The 13,717-nt window shown below is 45.2% G+C and overlaps 1 protein-coding gene across 1 annotated transcript in view; it reads right to left on the reverse strand.

Moving 5' to 3' along the window:
• igf1rb (insulin-like growth factor 1b receptor) overlaps positions 1 to 13,717 on the reverse strand; it is an 84,626-nt gene that overhangs the window by 14,636 nt on the left and 56,273 nt on the right. The window contains exons 3-12 of the mRNA XM_072659764.1: positions 11,965 to 12,268; positions 10,235 to 10,371; positions 9,401 to 9,545; positions 8,780 to 8,988; positions 8,068 to 8,194; positions 7,558 to 7,799; positions 7,301 to 7,468; positions 6,112 to 6,319; positions 682 to 965; positions 179 to 312 (exon numbers count right to left, since the gene is read on the reverse strand). Coding sequence (XP_072515865.1) covers positions 179 to 312; positions 682 to 965; positions 6,112 to 6,319; positions 7,301 to 7,468; positions 7,558 to 7,799; positions 8,068 to 8,194; positions 8,780 to 8,988; positions 9,401 to 9,545; positions 10,235 to 10,371; positions 11,965 to 12,268 — 1,958 coding nt within the window. The remainder of the gene's footprint in view (positions 1 to 178; positions 313 to 681; positions 966 to 6,111; positions 6,320 to 7,300; positions 7,469 to 7,557; positions 7,800 to 8,067; positions 8,195 to 8,779; positions 8,989 to 9,400; positions 9,546 to 10,234; positions 10,372 to 11,964; positions 12,269 to 13,717) is intronic.

The raw sequence follows: 13,717 nt of genomic DNA on the forward strand, positions 1-13,717 counted from the left end.
CTTTAAGCCAGTGGTGATTAACAGAGATCTGTATAAATCATTTTAAATAAGTTTTAAACATGTGGTATCTAAAGCTCAGTATCCCTTTTTCTTCAGCCAGTCCACAAAAATACCGCCGTTGCAAACCTGGCTGCAGGTGTTCGAGCTGTAACAGTGAGAGAACATCATAACGGATCACCTCGGGGCCCAGACGAAACTGGATCTCGTAGAGCAGGATGAGGCCGTTCGGTCTGACTGGCTCTGGCCACTTCAGAATCACAGAGTCCTCCAAACCTTCCCACGTCACGGGGCCAGGGATGTCATCTGCTTTGTCTGGAAGACAGAATGCAAACAGAAATGTGCTCACCACCCTTTCTCTGCAAAACCTGCAGCGGACACACAAGACCTATGCACTCTCAAAAATGGACGGTGGAGAAAGATGATCTTCAGAGGTTTGCTATGGCATGTGCTTTTTTTTTTTTTATTATGGTATTTTTTTTTTTTTTTCTTTTTAGATTTTCACCCATATTTCCCCCAATTTGGACTGCTATTTACCCAACCCGTACGTAACACCCCCCCCTTCTCTTCTCTGTCTTCTCTTTTTAAAAACATGCTGAGAAATTAAGTAGAAAAGATGTTAATAAGACTGCAATTAGGTAATAAGACTAAGATCAAGTTTCATTTAAGTGCTGCTCCTCTCACCAGCCGGTTTGGTCCTGGAGAAGACGAAGGCAGCAGGGCTGCACTGCTGGACTTCCTCGTCACAGGAATGCAGGTCGATGCGGTACACGGTAAAGGGCTGCAAGTTATGGATATCGGCGCTTCTCTCTTTCACCCTTCTCTCCAGGAAGGCGTACTCCCGTTTGGGATGCTCCGGGTGGGAGAAGTTGCCCTCCACTAAGCTTCCGTTGCCCCCCAGAAGGCTGTGGATGAAAGTGGCGTTGGCCACACCGAACAGGTCTCTCCTCCGTCGTTCATTCGGCGGCCTGAAAGAGAGGAGGACAGCGGTTGAGGTGTGGCTCTTTAAGAGCAATCAGCAATGCTTCTTTTATGTTATAGATATGGCCATAAATAGGAATTTGCAGATATATGGACGTCCAAAGCTATCGTTTATAGTCAAATTCCTGCGACATTCTTTCAAAAAGTCTACAAAGGATGCCGAGAAACTGGGACTCCGACAAAAACAGTACCGATGTCTATGTCTGAGAACTGTAAATGTAGCATATTTGGAGCAGCTTCATCACATTGGGGGGTGAGTAAGGAATGTGTGTGTGTGTGTGTGTGTGTGTAGGGGCTGGGGGCAAGGAGTGAAAGCTGCCTGCATGTTCTAATCCCCCCCATGGGAGCGAGTCACACAATAGGCTGCCAAAGCAAGCATGGACTGTCCTCAGATGATCTGGCAAAGGACGCTATACACCCCCCCTCCTTTCCACCTTCCACACACACACACGCATATACAGTGCACACAGGCACACAGCTGGTCTCCATTCCTCCAGACTCTATCCCACTGAAGCACTTCGGTGCTAAACTCTCTCTAAGCAGAACGCCTGCTGCAGATTAAGGCTGTAACGAACAGCTATTTCTATAATCAGACTTACTATTATTCCACTAGTCAACTAATCAAACTATTGCACCTCTCACTTTGCCCAATTATAGCATCGCCTTCATTCAAAGATCTGGTTGTGCAAACAGCGATCTTCCACAACACACACATTGCCGCCTTCCCGGCCCTTCCCCATGGCAGACAGAAGGGGTACCGGGCCATGCTATACCAATAAGAGTCCTTGGGCATGTTCTCCCATTACACAATGGAGGTTGCCATCATCCTTGTATTATGCTCAGTTAGAGGGCGTCCCTATATAACTTACATCCAACACCTTCCAAAAAAGAGGACCTGCATCTGCAGTTGAAGGTGTTGCTCTTACCATTTTGTGGAGGGGGAACCACCCACCAGCACCAGAACATACATCCTGACTCAGAGAAACAGCTTGGTTAAGAAGTTCTGAGACTGGTTGGGTGATTGTGAGGCTCTTAGCTCTTAGTCAGGTTAGCTCTTAGGCTAATGTCTTACCAGATAGCTTCACGAATCCCTGATGCATCCGGAGCTTCACTGGAAAGAGCAGACGTATGGGTGGTTCTAAATTTAGTGCAGGTCCTCTTTCTTGGATTTGGTGACCCAGAGCACTCAGATCTGTGTGTGTTGTGTTAGAAAAGGCTAAATAATGTTAAGCAGCCTGTTGGAATGTTGGGTTAGCTTGAAAGCTGGCGTGGCAAATACTAGAGATGCACCGATTCGATATTAGGATCGGATATCGGTGCCGATATTAACAATATTAGCTGGATTGGGTATCGGATAATTAGGCAGATCCATGGAAATAATCCTTTCACTTTAATGGGTTGGTGTGAGACTGAACTAAATGTTTACATGCTTAGTGTTTGATTGCTGCTTGTATGTTTGACCAAGTTACTTATTTATTCTCAGGTTTAGCTGCTAGATTTTATTTGTATTATTTTAAAAAATAAGATTAATTACTGTTTGTATGTTTGACAAAGTGAAGCCACTTATTTTCACATTCATTCATATTTACTTTATGTATTTCAATATATTTTCAGAAGTTTGAGTTTGTATTTGAATGCTGTGTCAAGGTCCTGCAACATTGTTTATTTTAGTGACAAATAAACAGCAATTAATATCATTAATATTAACATTATTATATATATATTAACATTAATATCTGTGTGTTAATTTGTTATATTTTTGGTTTTACCCAAATAAAGTAATGGTTAAGTCAATCCTGATGCCTTAAGTCTCTCCCACATGGTGAGGAACACGGTTTATTCATTCAACAATGGTATCAGATTGGTATTGGGTATCGACCGATATGCAAAGTTTATGTATCTGTATCGGTATCAGAACTGAAAAAGCCGGATCGGTGCATCCCTAGCAAATACAACAAGGATGGTGCACTGCGATTGGTCAGAATGTCCACATGCATCATGTAAACAATACAGGCCAGTACAGCTCTCACATCCCTCCCCTAACAGACATCTGTGCGCTTCCACTTCTCACCTCTATCTCTCAGCCTCTACCACAGCCTGCCATTCAGTCCTCCATTCCCTCCAACCTGATCAAGCTCCATCTCCATTCCCTCCCTCCAAAACCTCCGTCTCCCTGCCTCTCTAGCCCCGTCTTCTCAAACCCTCCCTCTCGCTAACTCTCTTTAGCTCCAGTTCCCCAGCTGGCCCCCTGCCTGCGGAGCGGCAGTCATTGATCCGGCCCGCTCTCCGGCTGGAGGGGATATTCCCTTTATTTCATCGGTATTCCAGATGGCATTACTGCGCATTTCCTGGCAGCCGGTCCAGCCCGAGCTGTTTAGTGGGGGGAAACTGCAACTGAATGAATATGATTTCCTCCGCTTTCTCCGTCTCTCACTGTCTCTGAGAAACTCGGAACTTCGAGGAAACTCCGTGCACTTTCCCCAGAATTCCAGTTTTCAATAACAGACAACAACAAAAAACCCTACAACACTGAGCTAGCTGCTAACACTGCAGCTGACATATTTCTCTGGCTCGTCATGTGTCTGGCAGCACCAGCGCCTTCTCTGACAGCCAGACAATGACAAACATGCAGAGAAAAAGGCGAAAAGGCGAGACGAGGCACTAGACGATCCGCGGCAGAACAATGCGGGGTGGAGATTGGGTGCCATTTCTGTGTCCTGAAGTCATTCTGTTCCTGTGCTGCTTTAAAACTAGGCCAGAGAGGCAGACGGATCGCACTTAGACAAGTTCACTTTAATAAGAACTGGCTAAGGGAACAATAGGGGGTGTCTAGGAAGAGCTGGAGAATGAAAGACTGACAGACAGACAGACAGAGGCATATATTCATCAGCACAGTCACTAAAAAAGCTCAGATCTCTAAAACGGCAGCTTAAAGGACAAGAGGGGGAAAAAAACACCTTCTTAACTTTCAATGAAAGTCAATGTGAAATTATTATTTTACTCCAGGTCATTTTGATGCATTTCTATTGGTCTGTTCATCAGGAAATTCTGGCGTAAAGAAAAAAAAGTTTGCAGACATGTATACACGTTGTTCCATATCGTCTAGCTGTGTAAGAGAACAGAGATTTATTGAAGTACTGTGATGTTTTCCAATACAGTCTTGATTCTGAAAAACACAGAATTGAATTGTTTGCAGGTAAATATTGGCAGACAGTGGTTCACTTTGTGCTGTTTAAACACTGACCACTAGACAGCAGCGTTGCAGTCCGCAGATTCCACTGAACCTGATTGGGTAAAAAGTTAACTTTTCTTTTACTCAAGAGTCATTAAGGGGTGGGACGTCCCAAAAAATAATGAAGACTAATTTGTATTTATACACACATATATATTATTGCACATATTCACCTTGCATACAGTATTGCAATATATCACATCGTCAGGTTTTTGCCAATTCACAGCTCTAATATTGTTGCCGTCACACAAAAATCTTGTATCTCAATTGTTTACATGATCTAAATTTGGCAATCTTTACAATCTTTACATTCAATGCAATGACATTTACAGTCAAAATCTTTAATAGAAAAAAAATCGCTAAATTGGAGCTTGGAATAAAATCTTTTTTACATTCCCTTCCATTGAAAGTTAAGGTTTTCTTTCTCCTTCTGTAAAATGATCATTTTGAAGAAACAAGGTTTTTGAGTGACGGAAAAAGTTTGCCTTACATACGGTCATAGACACTCTACCACTATCACGCCACCACTATGGCCCAGGGGTCACGAGATTGAATCCCAAGCCATGCCACTTTGCCATCAGTAGTCAGAGTCAGAGAGAGCACCACTGCAGTAGATGGCTCTCCATCTCCTCACTCTTAAACAGATGTTGCTGGGGACCCGGCACATGTTTTTTGCAGAATTGCTCACACTTCATGATAGATTGACCAGTCAAAATAGCCCAAAACTACTTGGACGGCTGGATTCTTCTCCATTTCAGAGGAATTTACATTTACATTTAAGGCATTTAGCAGACGCTCTTCTCCAGAGCGACTTACAAAAGTGCTTCAATGTTTACCCAAGAAAAACCTTAGCTAGTTTGAAAAGGCTGAAAATTCAAAGATCCTCTGAGTTTAGACTCTACTAAACACAAGTCAGTAAGGTGACCATAGTACTCTGCTATTCGCCCAAGTCCTCTCAGAAGAGGAGGGTCTTCAGTCTGGGTTTGAAGACAGTGAGCGTTGGACTCTGCTGTTTGGACACTCAGGGGAAGCTCGTTCCACCACTTCGGTGCAGGACAGAAAAAAGCCTGGACGCTCGTCTTCCCTAGATTTCGAGGGATGGTGGGTCGAGCCGAGCCGTACTTGAAGCTGGAAGGGCTCTTGGTGTGGATCGGCTTCTGACCATTGTCGATATGCCACGACTTAAAGGCCGCCACAATGATTAATAAATGGAAATTGAGTGAGGATGTATTTAAGCAGACTCAAGACTATAACCTTGTGTTCTGTAAAGGCTAGTAGACTGAGGAGCATCTGTCTCTCTGTGTGTGTGTGTGTGTGTGTGTGTGTGTGTGTGTGTGGCATTCACCAGCCTATGCAAAGCTGGCAGGTAATGCGACACAGATGTGCTTCCTCACTGCAGCAGAGAGCGCTCAACGTGTTACACCTTTGAGATCAGACAGAACACTAAAGGCTCTGAACCCTCCATTCATTTAACACGCCTTCCTGCTCCACTTTACCCCCGAGAGGCCACAGGTCAGACTTAAGGATGGAAGGAGGCAATTACTAAATGTTCCCAAACGTGCTCTCACACTCAAACACACACACATGACACAAATATCCATGAAAAAGCCCGAGATAGACCCTGCAGTTCTCACACTGCTCCTACTACATTTAGTCTACACGAAGCCTCTCAACACCGGTTCAATGCCAAGGAAAATCAGCCAAGTGACGCGTCTAGGCACGGCATCCCAAGGTTGTGTTGTGTGGGTGGGAACAAAAGGGGAAGGCAGTCGTGATAGCTTTAGCTCCGCTGGCCTCCGCTGGCGAGTCTGAGGCCAAATCCAAGGCAAATAAAGCCCTGGCGTTAAGCGGACCTGTCCCAGCCCATCCCAGCCCACCCCCACCACCCTTCATCTCCTTACCTGGGTTTGAAGATGGAGTTGTGGAGGAAGTTCTCGAATGCTTTGCGGTAGGACGTGTCTTCCTCGATCCGTTTGAGCTCCTTTTCAGACTTGGGACACGGACAGCAAGGGGTTAGGTCCCGTCCCCCAGAGTCTGGATTGGTCGGATTGGTGTCTTCAGAGATGTCAGCGACGCCTGTGGCCGACATCCTGATGGGAATTTTGAGCTCTGTGAAGGACGAGTGAAGAAAGAAGTTGTAGGAGTCAATAATACAGGGTTTACCCGAGCACCGGTTTGCAGTTAGGATGATGGAAACTCGTTGCGGTTCGAGAACAGAAAGCCTGAACTGCGTACAACAGCAATCTTGGAGCACTAGGTGGCGGCGTGTGCTGCTTTTACTTGCCTGACGGGCGGCAAAGTCGTCAAGCTGTTCACTCACAGCAGCACAAACCAGCAAGACAAAGCAGGACTACTTGGGAGAGTTAAGGCCAGAGTGGGCAACTTTGGCTCAACCCAGGTTAGCAATTGGAACAGAAGAGAGAGAGGGCCTTCAATTTAGCAAGACTACGGACCTGTCAGAAGCAGCAATACGCCTGTGCTGCCACTACTCTGCTGCAAACACCATCAACAGTAGAACAACCACTACTACTGAACAGAAATGTGGCGATCTGTAGGCAGTGGAAAGCAGGTGGCAGATATCAACTAGCCTTCTCAAGAGGACAGTGGTTCGGCCAGCAGCAAGACTAACAGCTCTATTGTGGGCACAAAAACATTCAATTGGATGCCATCAAGGACCGTCGATATGCATCACCTGCCTAAGGAAAGTCTGCTCTGGAGAAAACGGCTGCTATGAGGACCTGAAAACAGCCCAGCCGTGTGTAATAATACAGCTTTAAACACGTCTGTTTAAGCCCAGCCTTCTCACCGCCACTGTTGGTCTACATGTACCTGCAACTAGATGCAGCCTTTGGTCAAACCTGCTTCCCTTCGATGACAACTGACTGGCCTGAGTGTAAACTGGAGATGATCTGGAGTTTCTACAGTAAAACCTCTTACTGCTCTGAGGAATGCTTTAAATAATGTGCTCACATGCCTAAAACCTCTGCTCAGCACTGTACACTTTACTAGACAGAACTTTACGTAACTTCAGGCACGCCAATAAGCAAGCCCTCTATTCGGAGCTCCCTTTAGGACAGGCTTAGGACAGACCTTTGGAACAGTAGTTGTGCTGGTAGAGTTCCCGGTCTTCCCCCTGCTGCTGCCACCTGAGAAGATAGTAGGTGTGATTCCCATTCGGGGACACAGGAGGAGACCACCGGACCACTAGGCTCGTGGACCAGTTGGAGTAGGCGCGGACATCGACAGGCATTGTGGGTGCTGATGGGAAGGGAGAAACACTTTTAAGCTTTCAACATTTTAAAAGAGAACCATTCATTTCCTTTCAGAGTTGGAGATTCGCCCTTTACCTGAAGGCTTCGTCCGGAAGTACACCAACTCGCTCTTGGCCCCGAGAATGTGTCGGTCCTTGTCCTCCACCACCAACGTGACCGCCTTTACAAAAATGGCATACTGGGTCCAGGGCTTGAGGCTAGACAGGTACACTCCAGGGTTTTTGTTTTTCTCCTGGGGCAAGTCCACATCCACAGTCATCCAGCTGTTGGACCCACAGCCATCCTGACCATCGAACTCGGTGATGTTCTGAAAAGGCCTGTCCGCACAATGTACGGGTCAATATTCTAGGTAGATGTTCACAAGTCTCGAATTCAGGGTATTCCAAGGTTAACCCCTTAGACACTTAGCTCACACGTCTTCACTTTCACAACTCTCACTTTTATACTTAACAACTGTTTTACAGGTCCTAAAATGGAACCCTGTGGGACTCCACAAGACAATGCTTAACATAATAACTCAGACAGATTCTGCAGTAGGATTATTAACCGAAAAAAGTTCAGAGTGAAAGGAGTCAGAGGACTTACGCTTCTTTGTAGTACACTACAAAACTGACGAGGTCTCTGTAGTCTGGCGGTCGATATCGCTCCCATGCCAGGGTTATGATGTTACTCCCAGTGCTATTACTGATGAACTTCAGGATTTTACTTTCACCTGGGACAGAGAGAGATTTCTTAACTTCTGTAACCAAGCTTTCCTCAACAGAATAATAAGAAACCAACAGCTATGATTTTCTAACTACTCAATGGGGGGGGGGGCTTGGGTTGGGTTCTTACATCGCATAATGTTTCCCCCTTGGGGTTCACACTGCCTTTGGCTGTGCATCTCACCCATCTCGCCGTATCTGTATCAGCTATGTTTTTAGCATCTTGAAAGCGGTCTAGCATCAAGCCATCAAGCTATCCCTTCTTTTAGTAAAAGTTGGGCACTGGCCCGTTAAGAAAATGATCTACTACTGAGCAGGAAGTGTGGTGCTGCTAGGAAACATGCAGTTGTATTGAGAATACACGGTAGCCTATGTTCATCAAATATAGGCCGCATACAGGTGCAATTTCTAGTGGTGATCCATTAGAGAGTATGCAATTGGTGTCGGACTATGGCGAGTGCAAATGACACAGGAGCAAGAACACCCGCCTGCTTCCAAGTGTACCTAACTAACCTGGACGACTGTCCTACCTTATAGACTTGGGGACTTTGGGGACTGTGGGGACGAAAGAATGTAGGTAGGTAGGTACTCACAGCTTGCACGGTCTCCATTGTTGCGGAAATCCTCCTCCACGAACTTCTCCTTGATGCCCGTTTTCTGCCACATCTTGCGAATCTCAGACATGCACAGTTTGTGGTTGAATCGGAAGAACAGTTTGCCCGTGCTTATGGTCAGATTGTGCTGTGACCAGTCCCACAGAAACTGGAGGTGCTGGTTATTCACCGCAGAGAAGGCATACATGCTGCAGAAGAGTGAGAGGGAGAGACAGAGAGAGAGAGAACGAGCACACTCATGGTCAGGGTGCTTTTACATTCGCCAGTGGGTAGAGCGTCACGCTGCCAGGACACCCTGTGCAGGACTGCATACTGCAGAGTTAAGAGCCGCGCCACAGTGACGCAGAATCACAGTAATAACAAGCGGTTTCAACAAGTAGCTATGTTTGGAATGCGAGCGCTTAACCTGTACAAGCGGCATACGGGACAGAAGGCCTTTAGCTGACCGCGACTAACTCTGGAAACTCTCCACTGTTTGGAGGATCAGGGAAACTCATGAATTTGATTACTGCAGTTAAAAATCAATCGGCTATCTGGAAGCCTTGATATAGGCCTGGGTCACTGGTGTGTGCTGCTGCCAATCTGAACTCTGCCACTTACTCGTCATAGAGTTCGTCTCCGTGGATGTAGCGAAGGCTCTTGAGGAAGGACAGTGAGCCCAGTGTGTGAGAATGACGAATCCGCACATATCCTGACACCATCTTGATGAGGCCTAGGAAGTTCTCCAACTCGGATGCTATGTTATCTAAATGTGTGAGAGAGAGAGAGAGAGAGAGAGAGAGAGAGAGAGAGAGAGCGAGAGCGCAGTGGAGAGAGAAATGGAGGACAGAATGAGCATCACACAGCCCAACTGCGAGACCCCCCCCCCAATGTTTCCACCCAAACATCTTAAAAAAAGCTGTGAAAACAGATATTATATTATATATATATTATATTATATATTAAATATAATATTTTATGAAAGTTATCTAAACTGATATGTAAGACAGATTGATAGATCAACAGACGTGTACTTTATTGATTGGAAATTGGTAATAAGGGTGATCAGAGTTGTGTTAAGGGTTGTGTGTGATGCAATAAAAAAATAAATACATTTTTTATTGATTAAATTTTCATTTTAAGACTTTTTTCCCCCTGGTAATAAATAAATAAATAAATGCTTTAAGTAGATGAGACTGATATAGATCCCCAAGTGGCAATTTGAGCAAAATAACTAATAAAACATGGCGTATGAAATATGGTTATTATTTGTGTGGTAAATTATTTAATTATTTTTATTGATCCTGAGATTTACGCAGACGTTTCAAAGCTAATATGCAAATATTGTTTTATTATTTTTTTAAATAAAGTATAACACACACTTATATGACAACCAACAGCTAGGACCAAGTTCTGACCAATCGAGTCTAGAAATGCTTGGACCCCTTTACTTACTGCCACGGCGGATGTTGATGTGCAGGTTGCCTTTGATAACAGTGCAGCCCTTTAAGGACTGTGCAGAATCCACAGAGTCGATCACTTTTCCATCACAGATTTTGTCACACAAGCCATCGCAGGCACTGCAGAACATGCTGTAACACAGACATACAGCGTAATAAATAAAACAGCCATTACTAAACACACACACACACACACACTGCAGACGGATACACTCTGATGAGATGAATTAACTAAGGCAAACCAGATGATAGAAAAGTCAGGAATCGGTCAAATCTAAAGCACCGCAATCCAGCTACAGCTTTTCTCAACTTTCCCAGTCAGAGACTTTCTTTTAGCGTAACACAGGTCTTAAACCTCACCCACAGATCAAAATGCTTGCTAATGGATGGAAACGTCACAACCTGCCACAGAAGAAGCTATGCTAGAGATCGTGGTCTACAAAATGCCTCTTAATAGGCTTATTGAATTACAAATAGCTATTCCTGGCTTAGCGCACGACCTGTATACTGCAAGCTTGCTGCATTCCCAGGCCACTAGCGCTTTATTGGACTAACCTACTTCAAGTTCACAGTGCTAGCGCTTACAACCACAGCAGAACGTCAGCAAGTTGGAAGCGGGCATCAACATACATTCTTAGTATCGGGCTAGCGAGGCCCGGGCCTGGGCAGGGCAGAGTGACCTACCGATCACGTGGCAGTTGCTGTAGGGACTTAAATAACTGGAGACTGCTATGGATTAGCCTACCAATTCATTTCAAAAGGCCACTGGCTCAAAGACCAAAGGCTAGCATCTTGGCAGCGGGCCTTGCTGTCGGTGTTAATTTGAGGGAATCAGCAGTATCTCCCCGTTGGGGGTGGGTGACAGGGCAAAAACGTGAAGACTTCAGGATATACCTGAAGTGGGAAATTACACACAGATGCAGAAACAGATGGAAAAAAGGAGATAATTGATTTTATAATTAATTAATTAATTAATTAATTAAATGACATACAAAATCCCCACAGTGGGAAAATATTCAATTAGGTGGGTAGTTCAAAAAGCACCTAGAATCCTGTTGCTCATTTCAGTACAACACTGCTTTCAACCATAATTTACAATGTAATTATCGACTGTACCTGGAATCTGACTGGTGGACTGCCCATCATTTTTACTTATAATTAGGAGAACATGCTAATTTTAGATTAGTGTAGTAGAATCCATCTACACTATGCACACAGAAGTATGTAGACAGCCAAATGCTGAATGTGGTAGAACATATTAATGTAAAATTATGAGCATTATAGCACTTTCTTATGTATTTAATTGACCGATTATTTACCTTTTCCTTCAGTCTTTATTTATTTATTTATTTTTCCTTGCACAAGGCCAATTACTCAATCCTCGTTCATGTGAACTCCCCAATCACAGACTGGCTGAAGACTAGCACAGGTCTTCTCCGACAAATCAGGCTTCCTAGCTCTGATACATCACCACGCTGGTAGTGATGTGGGGAGGAAGTGCCGTCAACCCACCCCCAAGAGAGCAAAACCGATTGTGCTCTCTTGGACTCCGGCTGCTGATGGCAACTTGACTTGGACTTGAACCAGAGATCCCCAGTGGCAGACAACTGGACCACTCAGAGTCAAGCCATTTTAAAAATAAGTGATAAAAAATACAAAAATAAGCTGAAATATGGCATTTTCTGCAATTTTAAACTGGAAACCTCACGCGACTGGCAACTGTACCTCTGGCTCTCGTTGCGGGTGAACCCCGGAGGGCAGTCTGCCATGCACTCTCCCCCGTGGATGACGAAGCGGTCGTAGTCAGGCAGGTGCACCCTGGAGCACAGGTCCATGGTGATGCAGCGCCAGCCCTCGAACTTGTAGGTGCCTGGGGGGCAGTCCTGCACGCAGCGTCCCTCGTGGTAGTAATGTTGGCAGGCGGCGCAGGCCCTGTCGCTGTCCGGCACCGTGCAGCTGCCCAGGCACTGAGGGTGGCAGCACTCCTTATTGGTTGTGCATGCTCGCTGGCCGCATTCCTTCGGACACACTGGAGAGAGGAAAGGAGAGGGGAACACGTTCAGTCAAACCTGACGTTGCTGGACACTCCTGACACTGGATGATGAGCACAGTGATGTGTGTACACGTTCAGTGTGAAAATGAAATGGACACAAACATGAACAGCCGTTCTAATCACATCTATATCATATCTGACGGGTCTGATCTAGGAGCGCATATCTGTGCCATTGAGTCCTATAATGCAGCCTAAACACGGCCTTACGTCCACTCATGTTCAACAAATGACGGCGACTGCACTTCAGACTGCGTTCTGGGCTCTGATCCGTGCTCTTTGGGTGTTATTGCTCCGATGAGGAAAAAAGACGCGAAGATTTAAATAGACTTAAAGATTTAGCCATCAAAGTGCAGCCGAAGCCACAACAAATCCACCACAGTCATTTGAGAGGACTGTTTTGGTTTTGCCAGAGGCGCCAGTGGCATTGAGCGAAGGAGAAAGCCAGCTGTTTTCCCGAGATTTGGAGTAAAGGTGGCGCCTGCTTTGTAAAGGTTTGATGGGTTCTGAAGAGCCTTTGCTTCAGGCCTCCTCCAACATCAACAAGGAAAGCTGAAAAACCAGCAGCAACAGGTTCTGAACTCTCAAAAACTTTCAAAACCGGCAAAGCGCTCTAAAAAAATTGGGCCTCCAGTTTTGGCTCGGACGAACTAGGCTTACACAACGTAGCAGCAACAACTACCTGCAAATCACTTGAAGGACTTCTCCAAGCGAACAGAACGGACGTGAGTGGGTTCTTTGATGAATTACAGTGGAATAAATCAAGATTAATCAAAATGTACTTTTTATAAATCTCATTTACTGGGAACAGAGGCTAGCCTCTCCCATTAATATCAGGGCAAAATCCCCTCTCATTTACGCAGAAAAGCCATTAAGTCCCTACTTAACGTGGGATTTTGATTAGTCACAAATTTGCACGGCCTTGACTTGATTATTGAACTCCCTTCACCTGAGATACATGGCACCTAACACACATGAAGCCTACACAACTGCCTCGGCATTGTGGGTGACATATTGACCCTTGGACCTTTGGTATGATTATCTCCAACAACTCACCACTCAAATGAAAATCTATTGAAGGGTTAAAATGAGACGAGAGGTTATGATATACAAAGTTAAGCCATAATGCTTAATGACACTTCAGAATTTCTGTCTAGAATTAATCCCCCGCACTTAAATATAAAGGTGCTACGCCATAGAAGAACCACTTTAGGTTCCATAATATACAGACCCTTTACATCAAGTGAAGTTTCATTAAGCCTTCAAAATGTTCTCCACACTTACAAGAACCCCCCACTGTAATACCTGAAATCTGTTGCATAATTGTGTTATCAGATGTCGGTATAGGCCAATGCAATGCAGAGCAAGTGCTTATAAAAGGGATGTGGGGGTGGAGGGGGGGTGGAGATCGGATTCTGATATATGTGG

The sequence above is a fragment of the Salminus brasiliensis genome, chromosome 17 (assembly GCF_030463535.1).
Source record: "Salminus brasiliensis chromosome 17, fSalBra1.hap2, whole genome shotgun sequence".
Taxonomy (NCBI): Eukaryota; Metazoa; Chordata; class Actinopteri; order Characiformes; family Bryconidae; genus Salminus; species Salminus brasiliensis.